Source organism: Saccopteryx bilineata, chromosome 1 (genome assembly GCF_036850765.1).
Source record: "Saccopteryx bilineata isolate mSacBil1 chromosome 1, mSacBil1_pri_phased_curated, whole genome shotgun sequence".
Lineage (NCBI taxonomy): Eukaryota > Metazoa > Chordata > Mammalia > Chiroptera > Emballonuridae > Saccopteryx > Saccopteryx bilineata.
This window is the reverse complement of record NC_089490.1, coordinates 128,701,101-128,715,067: the sequence shown is the minus strand read 5'-3', so window position 1 is coordinate 128,715,067 and position 13,967 is coordinate 128,701,101. Positions and strand designations below refer to the sequence as shown.

General features: G+C 48.2%; 1 protein-coding gene across 1 annotated transcript; it reads left to right on the top strand.

Moving 5' to 3' along the window:
* The first annotated feature begins 2,867 nt into the window (after nt 1-2,867).
* Nucleotides 2,868-12,563, top strand: LOC136329458 (keratin, type II cytoskeletal 73). The gene is made up of 9 exons (XM_066265642.1): nt 2,868-3,314; nt 4,803-5,017; nt 5,924-5,984; nt 6,619-6,714; nt 7,442-7,606; nt 9,796-9,921; nt 10,311-10,531; nt 11,363-11,397; nt 12,139-12,563. The coding sequence occupies exons 1-9, from the start codon at nt 2,868-2,870 to the stop codon at nt 12,387-12,389; spliced, it is 1,617 nt and encodes a 538-aa protein (XP_066121739.1). The 3' UTR covers nt 12,390-12,563.
* The last annotated feature ends 1,404 nt before the right edge of the window (nt 12,564-13,967 follow it).

The window sequence follows — 13,967 nt, the reverse complement described above, 5'->3', positions numbered from 1 at the left end:
CAATTAAAAACTAATATTAAAATATGTGTTAAAATATATTTAATGTGACATAGAGTAAACGTATACTAAAAATTCATATTTATTTAAATGTATATAACACATTTACTACACTACCACTGCAAATCAAAAGGTATCTATATTTTTTCCACTTGACAAAATTTTCTGGAAAGTTATGCTTCTAAAATTAAAATTGTCGTGCATGCACTATTATAGCCCCAATAATATTTATAAAATATTAGTGCTTTCTAGCCCCAATGCAAGAAGTACCTAATAAAGAGTTTAATATTGATAAAAATAAAATCAAATACTTACCAATTATATCTATACAATATATATATGTATATTTATTAAATCAACGAGCTTTTACAACAGTTTTGACTGACACTTATTTCAAATTAACACCAACTGAATGATGTAAAACACTACAGAAGTTGCAATGGGCCAATTAGGTGAGAATAACTGCGTTGTTTAGTGAGTTTTTAAAACATCCGGGGTTCCCCGCGGCAGACGGCACGCTCCACGGTGAACCCAGGACGAAGTTTACTTGACGACGCCAATCACCCAGTTGATATTTTGGTCTCGTCAAACGAAATTATACTTAATTATTTACTGCAATTATTTAAGAATTGCATTTTTTGTTAAATTTGGCACCGATATCTAGCATTGCATTTAAATGGCCCGGGGCGAAAGAGTTAAAGTCGTGTGGAGTCCATTTTCAAATTGCCCCCCTTAACTATCGAATTGCCCCCCTGTGGGGCGTGGGCCCCATGTTGGGAAACACCGCCTTAGAGTCTTTTAGCACTCTCTTAGACTTCCTGAGACTCCCTTGCCTCCGTGGGTCTGGGCAGCGAGTAAAGAGGACTAGAGGGAGGATGACAGTTGTCCTCAAGAACTTTCAGTTTGCCAGGGAAGATTGGCACACACTTGGAATATAGGTAGAGACACTGAATTAAAGCAGAGTAGTGGCACAGTCTGGGAGGCGGGGCAGATAGTAGTGGCTGCATTGAGATGTAAGCAGAGAACTTTCCCCGGGGTGCCCTGTGGCAGCTTCACAAGAGGGGAAGGCCAGGGTAGTAAAGGCCATATGGGATTAGGGGCTAGCTCCAAGCTGACACTGGCATTGGTAGTATGAACACTTGCTTTCAGTCCTTAGGGAGTGATAGTAAGGCCTGAGGCAGCAGTTCGTAGTTTTGCAGGAACACAGATCTGAGTCACATCTACCTTGTCTCTGGTGTACTGAAAAGACTAATTAGGGAGTGATTCTGGCTGGAACACTCAACAGCATCATCATAGCACAACTTTGGTGGTCTGAACTCGTGACTATGAAGAAATTGCAAAGGGATAAATCCTTTGTGTCTAATGAAAAAAGAAAAGATTGCCAAGTGCCATTAGTGGTAGTGAAATTGAGACCATCTAAGAAAATTATTATTCTTAACTAGAAAATGCTGTTTTATATGAAAAAGAAGGGAAGGTTGAATCTGGTAAATTGTTTGGTACAGCAGTATTGAGGCATAATGTTATCGTGTTATAATATATGGTCTAATGCAGAATAGCGCCTTAATCTCTGTGTAGAATAGAAAAGAAGGATTGGCACGCTGTTCATTCAAACACCTTGGCTAGTGAAATAACTGCCTTTTAACAGAAGAAATTGTGTACTGTGAATATATTTGACATTTGGGAATTGTGAATACTTTGGTAATGTCAAGGAGCTAATAAAATGAGATGTCTGCCCTCCCCTTAGAGTTGTGAATTAGGTCTCTGTCTTATCAGTTCATGACCCTGAAGCCTTCCACAGTATCCAGGACAGATTAATCCCTCAACATTGGTTTGTTAAATGAGTGGATGTATGAATAAACAAGCAGGTGAGTGGATGGCTAACTGGAGCACAAGGCTTGCATGGTAAGGCCCCTCTGAGTGTGGAGACAGAAATCAGCCAAGGGAGTCTTCGAGGCAGGAGCCTAGGTTTTGTTGGGCATTTGCATCATTTGGGATTCATAGAAAAAATAGGCTCATGAAATGTCCATTGTCCTTAACTATCTGAACCTTGACTTACCCATTTGTAAAATGTGGAACATCATAGCTCCTCCCCAGGTCAAGTGGATTAAATGAGCTTCTATGTATCAGCAGCTGTTTTAATGTTGTAAAAGCACTGCACCAGTGTCAGCCATCATGAATGGTGTCAATACCATTACTTCACGGGCAAGGGTGAGGGCAGTGGGAAGAGGCAAAGGCAAAGTCAGTGCGTGCAGGACAACCTGGCCAGAAGAGAGGAGCAGACCTACCTGGGAGGCCACAATAGGGGTTGGTGGCCAGAGGGCTGGGTTGAAACCTGGCTCATCAACTGGTTAATGGTTCTGGCCACCATAAGAATTGTCTCCAGGAACCCTGAGAAGCTACACCGCAGAGCCTCTTCCTGACCACATAAAAGCCATCCTGAAGCAGCCCATCTGATGCTGGTGCAGTCATCAGATCTCTCACAGAGGACACTGTCAATTAAAGGTCTCCCCTCTGCACCCTTGGAATCCACCCCTCCCCTCTCCACTTCCTGGGGAAGGGCAATTGAGGCTGTGACAAACCCCCCAGCCAAGATCTTTCTAGAGATAATCTAGCTGTGCTAAGTACACCAAGTTAATTAGATAAGGCTCAAATTACATGAGCAAAGTTTGCAAGCCCATCACTTTGGGGATTTTCAAGTTACTTACCTATCTCTGATTTTGCTGGGAGAAAATGACTTCTTGCTCCCAGGCAAACTAAACAGATAAATCAGAGCAGTCGCTTCCTCTCGAGCCCTATAAAGGGGTAGGCCAAGGTCGCGGGCTGTTGAGTTACAGCTCAGCTTCTTATTCCAGCTCTCTGACCTTTTCAGCATGAGTCGTCAATTCAGCTACAAGTCCGGCGCTGCTGCCAAGGGGGGCTTCAGTGGCTGCTCAGCCGTGCTCTCAGGGGGCAGCTCATCCTCCTACCGGGCAGGGGGCAAAGGGCTCAGCGGGGGCTTCGGCAGTCGGAGCCTCTACAGCCTGGGGGGCTCCCGGAGCATCTCCTTCAATGTGGCCAGTGGCAGTGGGAAGAGCGGAGGTTATGGATTTGGCCGGGGCCGGGCCAGCGGTTTTGCGGGCAGCATGTTTGGCAGTGTGGCCCTGGGGCCTGTGTGTCCATCTGTGTGCCCTTCAGGGGGCATTCCTCAGGTCACCATCAACAAGAGTCTCCTGGCTCCCCTCAACGTGGAGCTTGACCCCGAGATCCAGAAAGTGCGCGCCCAGGAGCGGGAGCAGATCAAGACCCTCAACAACAAGTTCGCCTCCTTCATCGACAAGGTGGGTCTTCCTGGAGAAAGCCAAGTGTAGAGCTCCTTCCTTTTTCCACCTTCACTGCCCTTGGGGGCTCCGTATCTGAGGCAAAGGATGGCAGGACACTTCCCAGGGATGCAGACACAGCTGAGGACAGGGCAGGGAAGAAGTGGACAAACCCTGATATCAGTGTTGAGAGATCACGGTGGTCAGAGCGGAGGGAGGAGCTAGACAGCTTAGTCTGGGAAGGTCTGCTGGAGGCAGGGAAAAGTGATTTGAGTGGAGAAGAGTGATGGCTTGTGAAGCTTCAAAGCCAGACGAAGGAGAGGCCTACAGCAGCCTGGGAGGTCTAGAATGCCATAAGGTTTAGTTCCATCTCTCATGGGACCCAGACCAGCTCAGATTCCGGTCAGAAGACAGATTCATAGCCTGGAGGACATCCAAACTATAAGGCAAGGCAAGGCCCATGGGGATTAGTGGTGCACTGGAGTAGAGGTTCCCAAAAGTGATCCCTGAACTGGCAGCGTCAACACCACCTGGCGCTCATTAGAAATGCACATTATCAGGCGCCACCTCATGCCTAATGAACCACAAACTCTGGGATGGGGCCTGAGGGTGTGCATTTCTAACAAGCCCCTGATACACACTTGAGGTTGAGAACTGCTGAGGAACAAAGGGGTAGGACTGTCTTGGGAAGTAGACTTCCTGGGCTTCGGGGAGTAGGGGAAGCTAACCAAAAATCACAGTGAGGGAGGGTGGTCAAGCCTAGGTAAGAGTTTGCTAGACAGTGGTAGGGAGAGGCAGCAGTCACATGCAGCATGAAGGACTTGTCTGGAGAGGGGGGCACCTTGGGTATGTATGGGTGTTAGGTGAGTGGTGGAAGAGGGGCAGGCACATTGTGAAGATCATAAAAATGAATTTGGACTTGACTCTGTAGGTGATGTGGAACCACCAGAGGGTTTTCTGTCAAGGAATGGCATGGTATTTATGAGCTGGCACTCGAGAATGCTGGGAAAATGCTCTGAGATCAGGGAGAGTTGGACATGAAAGCAACCATAGGAGGGGCCAAGACCCCAGATCAGCTGAACACTGACCTCTGGCTGGGCTAGGAAAGGCCATGACCAAGGAGACAGAGAGTAGGCAGAGCACAGGCCAGGCCACTGGGCCTGAGCAGAGCCTCCCAGGCGCCTGAAGGCCAGCACAGGCCAGTTTACATGTCTTAGGACGTGCTTAGAGAGATGGCGCAGGCTGATGACCGACGTTGGTCTAGGCAGGTTTAGACAGATCTTGATTAAAGGGAAATGAAGATGTTGATGCCTCTCTTGATCTTAAGGGGCTGCTCCCAGAAAAGAGCCTCTCAGTCAAAGGGCCTGCATGGGGAGGGGCATGAGTGGCTTTTTCTAAGGGCCGAGGCTAATTCTTTAAGCTAATGCAGCATAAGAGAACACAGCTACCATCCAGGAAAGGAAACCTCACAGCCTCTCTCCATGACTGGTCTGTTGATCCGGGTTCCAGGTGCGGTTCCTGGAGCAGCAGAACCAGGTGCTGGAGACCAAGTGGGAGCTGCTGCAGCAGCTGGACCTGAACAACTGCAGGAACCACCTGGAGCCTGTGTACGAGGGCTACATCAGCACCCTGCGGAAACAGCTGGAGACGCTGCTGGGGGACAGGGTGCGGCTGGACTCAGAGCTGCGGAACATGCGGGAGGTGGTGGAGGACTACAAGAAGAGGTGAGCAGGGACCCTGCCCTCAGGCTGGCCATCTCCTGGGCTGGGCTTTCCCAGCGAGTACTGGGGTATTTGCCTCTGGCCTTAAGAACACTGAGCTCGGGTAGGAGAGATCAACCCTTCACTCCTCTGCTCAGGGGAGATAAGGGCCTTCTCTGGGTAGCCGGGAGAGCTGGACAAGGAACAGTCAGTCTCTTGGAAAGTAACAAGACTGTCCTGACAGGTGATCACCTCCTAGGCACTGCTTTCCCCACTTAGGAGAGCTCAAGTGTGCATACTCCACAGTCTCTTGTCCCTGTGCTTACTCAGTTTGCCTCTAAGTTCCAAGGAGACTCCCCAGCATGGCAGAAAGCTGGGACTAGGGAGCTGGAATCTCTGTTGTCTTTCTGTTCTCCTTTCTCTCAGGTCCTGGACATATGGGCCATGCTTCTTCTTCCTTCCCCAGGGGACAGTCTGGCTTCTTTGGGACTCATGCTTGGGAATAGGTGGAGTTCTGGTAGGGGTGTCAGACAGCTGGATCACACAAGAATAATGATTGAAAGGAGCAGTGGCTTGTTCCTATGGTTTGGACACTGAGTGCAAGGAAGAAGCACCTACTCACTATCCAGGCAGCAAAGGAAATGAAGACCCTGAACCACCTGGTCATCTGGCCTGGGAGGGGGCTGCTTCAAAGCCTGCCCACATGCTGTACAAATAGCCTTAGTGAGTTGGACAGATTTGCAAAGGTGTAAAACAATATTTATTAGAAGATACACAACATGGGCATCTTTTTTCTCTTTTCACATGAAAACGCACATACCAACACACACACACACATGCACACGCGCGGGCACACACACACACACACACACACGTGTGTGTGTGTGTGTGTGTGTGTTTGTCCTGCTCATTGTGACACTTTTCCTGCAGGTATGAGGAGGAAATAAATAAGCGCACAACTGCTGAGAATGAATTTGTGGTACTTAAGAAGGTAAGGAGGGGGTATATATCCCTTGGTCACCCAGGGAATGGAATGTGGAGGACAGGGGAGGTGACATCAGAGAGGAAACTGAGATCTGTGCTCCATACAAGGGCCTGGAGCAGAAATGCCAGGGCAGATGGAGGGATTTGTTGCTTGGGAAATGTTGGGAAACCTTGATGTTTATCTAGAACACATCACTTTGTCAGTCCTTGTGTTTTATGTAAATGGGCAGGAGCCAAGATATGGATAGTCAATCTCCAGCTCATGCCCACTTTGGTTTTGGAAACAAGACACTCTCTGAGAGGAGTTACTGGCTTATCTTCCAGCTCTGCCTTCAGCTCTGACTACTGATGGTGGACTGTGGGGTATGTGGGAGGAGAGGGCTCTCTCCCATACTTTTCTGTTTGAGAAATAGAATCAGTAAAAAGACTTCATTTTTGAATGGGGCAGGAGTTCCAGAGGAACCAGGAACCTGTTCAAGGTCTCACAGTGAGTCCTGGGTGGAAGTCAGGTTCCTACCCTGTGGCTCTTGATTCCATTCCCTGAGGTGCTAGTCACAGAGTTGGTGCTGGGGTGCCAGTTCCCAGGAGAACACTACTGAGCTTGAAGTAGGGTGATGTCAGGGGTCTCTGGATTCCCTTAGGACGTGGATGCAGCGTACATGAACAAGGCAGAGCTGCAGGCCAAGGTGGATGCCCTGGAAGGAGAGATCAAGTTCTTCAAGTGTCTGTACGAAGGGGTAAGGCTCCCCCACCCACCCCAGCTCTGTCATCTGGAAGGACACATGTGAATGAGCAGTTATTTATTCATCAGTAACTTTCAGGAGATCTCCGGTATTTGGATGCTGGGAGCTTTGTAGATCAAAGGCAAGAGTGACATCTATCTCATATCTCCCAATGATGTGTGCCATCAGTCCCAGCCTGGCCTCCAGTCTCCTGCTCTCACATCCTCCAGGAAGCCATGGGTCCTTAAGGGGTTCCCACCAGCCTTCAGCAGAACTCATTCTCATTTTTGTCTATCTTCTCTCTGCCGCGTTAGGAATTTCCTTAGGTCTTGAGCAGGAATCCCTAGGGATGGAGGTGGAGAGTCCTCAAACCCTTTCTACTGCCTCTGTGACCATCTGGCTTCAAGTCTCAGCCTGCTGGCCAATCATCTGTGGGTTCCTGTGTCTTTAGGGCCTCTTGTGTGGGGTCCAGGCTGCTTCCCCTCTACCTTCCCTACTTCTGACCAGTCTCGGGTGACAGACATGGGGACTGTGTTCTGCGTGGGCTGCTTCAAACCCACGCAGCAGTATTTAGGTGTGAGGTTGGAACCTCTGGGCTGGTGAGCTCCGTTTTGATAAGCTTTGAAGTATGCAGCTGCATCTTTTGGGAGGTTTTGGGGCTCTCTCGTTGGGATAGGACCAACACCTTGGCACCTTGCTCTGCTCACAAAAGATATTTCATGCTTCTTTGTTTCTCATGCAGGAGATCGCTCAGATTCAGTCCCATATCAGTGACACGTCTGTCATCCTGTCCATGGACAACAACCGGAACCTAGACCTGGACAGCATCATCGATGAGGTCCGGGTTCAGTACGAGGAGATCGCCCTGAAGAGCAAGGCTGAGGCCGAAGCCCTGTACCAGACCAAGGTGAGGCTGCACACCTCCCCAGAATCAAATGGTTCAGGGCCTCTGGTTCAGCCCCATGACCGACCATGACCCACGCATTGACTGGGATCATGACACACTCCCTAGCACTGTGGAAAGCTCAAAGGGAAGAGAAAATGAAGCTCTGTCCTTAAGAACCACTTAGACCATGGCAGCCATGGGAGGACACACAGCTGATGCACATGAATGTGGCACAAACAGAGTCATGAACAAAGAGGAGACAGAGGTTAGGGAACTAGGATCAGGTGGGGCAGGTTAGGAACAACATCTGGAGGCAGAGTTTTTAACTGAGTCTGGGAAGGAAGAAGATATGGGTGGTTAGCATTTCAACTCCTTGTTAATTACAATAAATTAGGGGGTCTCTTCAGTGTGATCTGAAACTAGGTAACTACTACTTTTCATTCAAGTCCAACTTCAAGAACTAAGGAGGTGTTTTAGTTCCTTAGATCTTAATTTCTTTAATGGGTGGGGAGATAATTCTTTAGATAATGTGGTTTCTCAGATCTAGATGACAACTTCCTAATTGTTCCTTGCTGTTTATCAAGCTCCTTCTCAAGGGAAATCCACAATCTTGAGACCTTATATTCTCTACTCCTTGCTTCCTTGCTACCTTAGAGACAGGAAGATTTGGCCTGCAGAGGTGAGAAGAAAGGAGGCTTTTTAAAAACCTGGGATACACCATAGGCCAGGGCTTCTTGATAAATGTTTTCACTTAAGTCCTCAGTTCCCAAATCCCTCTACATTACTCCTGAAAACCAAGGTTAGGGATGACTTTGTAGGTTAACCACTCGGGAGACTGCTTGGTGTCAGATCTGGGGGAGTTAATGCCTCTGTCCCTGTCAGAGTGTGGGGTGGGGGAGCCATTGTGCTCACACAGCTTTGCAGAGAAGCAAGAGAAAGGCATCTTCCTGCCTTAGTGTTTTTTGTCCCAAGATTATCTCCAAAGATGAAACACAGGGACATAGGAGAACCCTGTCTTCCAAGGTTCCAGCACCTTTAGGAGGAATCCTGAATCTACAGTCATGCTAGGACCAAATATGAGACAAGTAGCAAGGCAAAGCACCCAGGAACAGAGACAGGCAATCCACAACCACCAGAAGTCTGACTGTCATACATTTTTGTGTTTTTCATAAGCCAAATTCTGGGGTAGAAATAGGATACTCTCTGTTGACTATCCAATAGATGACATCAAGGTAGGAATAATTCCGAACTAGTAGATGACCCAAAATTCATGACCAGAGGTGTTGTGGTATAGCCAAATATACCCCTATCACACATGCACAAAATGTTCCTCCATGCACAGCAAGATGGCCAGTAGCCTAGGGTCCAGCTGAACTGTGAAGGGAAGGAAGCCATAGAAAATACAGATGGGCAGCTAATCAGCTCCCCCTTTGGTTCATTCATTCATTTATTCATTCATTCATCAATAAAACCTCATTTGAGCACCAGTCAGGAACTGTGATAGGTACTAAGAATTCAGAAATTTTAAAAAAGGTTCTGCCCTCCAGGCATTCTGAGTCTGATGGTAAATACACAGAAACTTGTGATGATAGTACAATGTGGTAAGACCTATGGACTAGTGTGGCAGAGGCTATGGGGACAGAAGTGCACCCAACTGAAGGATCAGGAAAGGCATGCTGCAGGAAATAATTCTGTACTGACTGAGTTGGAGCCAGCTAGGGAACAAGATTTTCCAGGTGGAGGGAGAGACTTATAAAAGACTCAGAGACTTGAGAGCATGTGGGATATTGAGGGAACATGAAACTGTTTGGCCCAGGTGGAAAGCCAGGGAGATGATGGGCAGGGCTTGTGTGAAATGAGTCTGGCAGGGCTGGTGAGTGCCAGATCTCAAGGCACCTTGATGCTATATTAGGAATTTGAATTTGACCTTGACTTTGAAAAGCTATAAATAGAGGATTATCATAATTGGAGTTGTGTGTTATAAAGTTTAAGTGTGGAGGGTATGGGACTTTCAACAATCCTTATAGCCAAATCTAACCATCAGTGAGATCAACTATGCTTAAGGAAAATAAGTAAATCCATTAATTGAATGGGAGGCCACTTATAGGCCTGGTGAAGTTGGGGACCCTACTCACCTCTGTTACATTCTCCAAAGACACAGTCTGCCAGGTGCTGAGTCAAGGTCCCAGCTTTGACCCATCTCCCCTTAGTTCCAGGAGCTCCAGCTAGCGGCTGGTCGGCATGGGGATGACCTTAAACACACCAAGAACGAGATCTCAGAGCTGACCCGACTCATCCAAAGGCTGCGCTCAGAGATTGAGAGTGTGAAGAAGCAGGTGAAGGGAATATAGGGGCTCCTGGCTCACCCCCAAGGGAGGAGTGAATTGCCCATATCACACATACTCTCCCATGCTCCTTCTCTTTCACTTAGCTCTCCATCTCAGAACTCCTTTCTTTAAATAGAGCCCCCATTCTCACTCCCCATACTTAGTCCCCACCTGAAGTCCGAGAACAATTAGAAGGATCTTTTCAGAGAGCCCAGGGGCTGAGAATAACACCCCTCCCAGTCCCAAGTGAACAGAGCTCTGACCCCATGGATGCAACTTTGCTCTAGTATGTGGAGCAGGACAGAGGAGGACCCAACTACTATGAGCACATGGGGGGGGTGTGAAGTGAGGTTTAAAGTACCTTAGAACTCAGGGGGTTGCTACCTCCTGGCCCTCAGTGCTCCAACCTGGAGACGGCCATCGCAGATGCTGAGCAGCGGGGCGACTGTGCCCTGAAGGACGCCCGGGCCAAGCTGGACGAGCTGGAGGCTGCCCTGCACCAGGCAAAGGAGGAGCTGGCCCGGATGCTGCGCGAGTACCAGGAGCTGATGGGCACCAAGCTGGCCCTGGACGTGGAGATCGCCACCTACCGCAAGCTGCTGGAGGGCGAGGAGTGCAGGTGGGTGATGGAAGGGAATCTTAGAATATTAAAGCTAGAAGAACTTTTGAAATCCTCTGACTCAGTTTCCCAGAGCGTTAGGGGCAGGCTGTTGGAAGGGCTGACGATGCTTTTCAGTCACCGACAAACATAGCCTTAAGCAGCATATGACCAGATGAGACAGATTTCCTTTACAGTTAATTGTTTACTTTTTATTATATTTATTTTTACTGCTACTGTTTTGTTCTTATTTGGTCAGGTAGAGCTACTGGTCATCTATTTGTCAAGGTGATATAAAAAACTTCCTTTTAAGAGAAAAGCATTTTTGTTACAAAAGGCGGAGTCAATAAATTAATAGTAGCTACATAACTGCATGAGTTGTACATGGTCATAGCAATACTTGGAAGGGTGGTACATGAAGCATCGACTTTAAAAACAGCCTCATTCTAACTTAGCACTGTTTTATACACAAGGCTCGGAGAGAAAAAGTTACTAAATCATGAGGTTGGTCCACTAGTGGCAACTCCTGATGCTCACATTTCCACATACCCTTATTCAGGTGGTAACCTCTCAGGGATGAAAAAGTGGGCTAAGAAACTTGGCAAGAAGGACTCTGGAAGTGCTTCTGGGGGCTCCAAGGTTCCAAGTTCATACATCTCTGCAGTGGGGAGAGTAGACTGAGGATGGAGGAGGAGGTACTTAGATACACACAAGTGCAGTTCGTGCCTGAATATGAGCTAGCCCGGTGAGGATTTCAGGCTGTGGAGAGGGTGTGTCGGATTCCACGTATGTGGAGAGGGTAGGTCAGATTCCATATGGTGGAGATTCAACTGTGCTTTTTCCTCCCTGTAGGATGTCTGGAGAATACACCAACTCTGTGAGCATCTGTGAGTATTTCATGCCTCTGAGGAAATATTTTCAGTCCATTAACAATCACACAGCAAATGGACGCCTGCCACCAGAACCTGCACGGAGCAGCCTGGCATTGTCTGGCAAAGCTCCATTGCCATAATCGCCTCCCCTGCTGAAACCTGCTGCTTCTCCTGCCGTGGAGTCAGGTCCCCATCCCATTCTGGCCCCTCCCCCCAGATATCTTTCCCATGCTGGCACAACAGCCTCAGCTTTCCCACAGGATGCAGGCCTGGAGGCCACGAGCTGGAAGAGTCGCACCTACTCACTAAGAGTGGAGACCAAGCTCAGACATGCTGTGCACAACCAGTTTTAATGATGGCCCTATAGGGTTCAGCTCAGTCTAAGTCAGCCAGCTAAAAACTCCCTAAATTAACCAATTAGAAAATCCTTTGAAAAAAACCAAGACTGTTTTCTAAAGTTAAATACAAGATTTTGCTTGAGCATCATCTATTCTTCAGGGGAAGTCCTTGCTACTCCTGTTGGTTCAAAGAAGAGGGTGCCTGATTTAGGGTCCTGTGGGATCTGAGCTGTTTCTCCTGGTGTTTGAGCTGCTCGGGAATTAAGTGTGTGTCACTAAACTCAGGTCCATGGTTGATGTGAAGTATTTGGTTAAGGAGGAGACATTTAAGTTAGTTGGGACTGGGAGGTTGAAGGGGACTTAGGGACACCTCTCTCCTGGGTCACACACTTATCGTTCCCCCTTCCACCTTCTTCAGCAGTGATCAGCAGCTCCACAGCTGGGACTGCAGGCACAGGGACCGGCTTCGGGTTCAGCGGAGCGGGCACCTATGGCTACCGGCCCAGCTCTGTCGGCTACGGCATGCTGTCTGGAGGCTGCATCACCGGCAGTGGAAACTGCAGCCCTCGTGGGGAGGCCAAAACCAGGCTGGGGAGTGCGAGTGAATTCAAGGACCCCTCAGGGAAGACCTCAGCTCTGAGCTCCCCCACCAAGAAAACCAGCAGATGAAGAGAACGACAGCTGATGCTGTGCCCTGGTTTCCTCTCAAGTCCCTTCCCCAGGAAATGCCTCTGTCACACTTCCTCTTGATTTTCTTTGCCACTGGCATCTCCTTTCTTCCATTTCTCTGCCTTAGTCTTCCTTCATGTAGAAGCAGAATCCTAGCCCATCCTTCAACTCTGTGTCAAGACACCTCCTCACTCAGCCTCTGCTTCCTGAATCCTCCTCTTTGCAGAGAAAAGTTTTTTCTCAAGAGTAACCCCAGCCCTCCTGCTGCCCATTCCACGTCCTGGTGTAAGGAGTTATTTGGCCAGGTGCTCTCTTACTGAGAGGCCTGTGAGAACTCTCTCTTTGAGAGGAGCACCGGCTCAGGGGAAACAGCTGGCTATCCATTGTACCTTACATGGTCCCTGAAGATTTTATAGCTGGGGGTACCCCTGCCAGCTGGTCCTATCAATGAAGGGATTTGTGCTGTTAATGTGGGGGTCTTGTCCTTGTTCAGATCTCACCCCTGCTTTCTCATCTCACCAATAAACTTACAAACTCACAAAGGGGCAGGATGTTTCTCTCTCTTAAGGGAACCCTCATCTCAGGTCACGGCTTTTCTAGATGTAGAGGTTCATGACTTGGAACCTGGGGCATCTGAGGTCCAGTGTGTTCTATAGAGTCCCAAAATATCTTTAGATTCCAAGTGAAAGAGTTCCTCGATCAAGTGCCAGAGCCACCATTCCCTCCACTGAATGTGTGATACTCAGAATTTATCTTTGTTCCCCATCACCAGCAGATGCACCTAAGTCATGCTTTTTTCAGGTTGATGCTCCAGTGAATGGCCAATCTTTAAGAACGTTCATGTTAGCAGCAGGGAGAGGGAGCCAATACTTGTGGCAAGATTTCAAACTGGTCAAGAGGTAGCAGAAAGCCAGTTCCAGAAGTCTGGGGCTCAAGTTATGGTTGTTCTGGAAAAGGCCAAAGGTAGATTCTCTCTAATGTAATGACCGATGTTCTCTTGGTCCTTGGTGAGATTTCAGCGGGTTGAACATGGATATGAAAGTCTATGTGTCTGAGTTGTGTTTAAGCATGGGGCCACCTTTGTTAAACACACATCACTCAGCTTTAAAAACATTCTGGGCTCAGAGATTTCTCACAGGGACCCGGGTCATAATGAGGCTGTCAGGATGCAACAGGATGCAAAGAGCAGGGGAGAGGCTGGCACACGCTCAGGTGGAGGCCCACAGCGGCTTCTGAACAGGGTCACAGTGGGTCCAGAGAGTCCTTGGCTTCAAGGCAATAGCTTTGAATTCAGATTCAGACTCTGCAAGTAACTGGGGACCAGGAGCACAGCTCCTAACCCTGTGGAGCCTCATTTCTTTCCCTGTGAAACAGGCAGAATAACACCCCAGAGTGTGGTGAGACAATATGAGGATGCCTTGTGCAAGGCCTGGTACAAAGTTTATGCTTAATAAAGGTTAGTGGAAACAGAATCTCATCCTCAAGCTTTTTGGTTCAAAAACTTCAGAAAAGGGAACCCCTGGACACTGTTGGTGAAAATGTAACTTGATGCTGCCACTATGGGAAACAGTAAAGAGT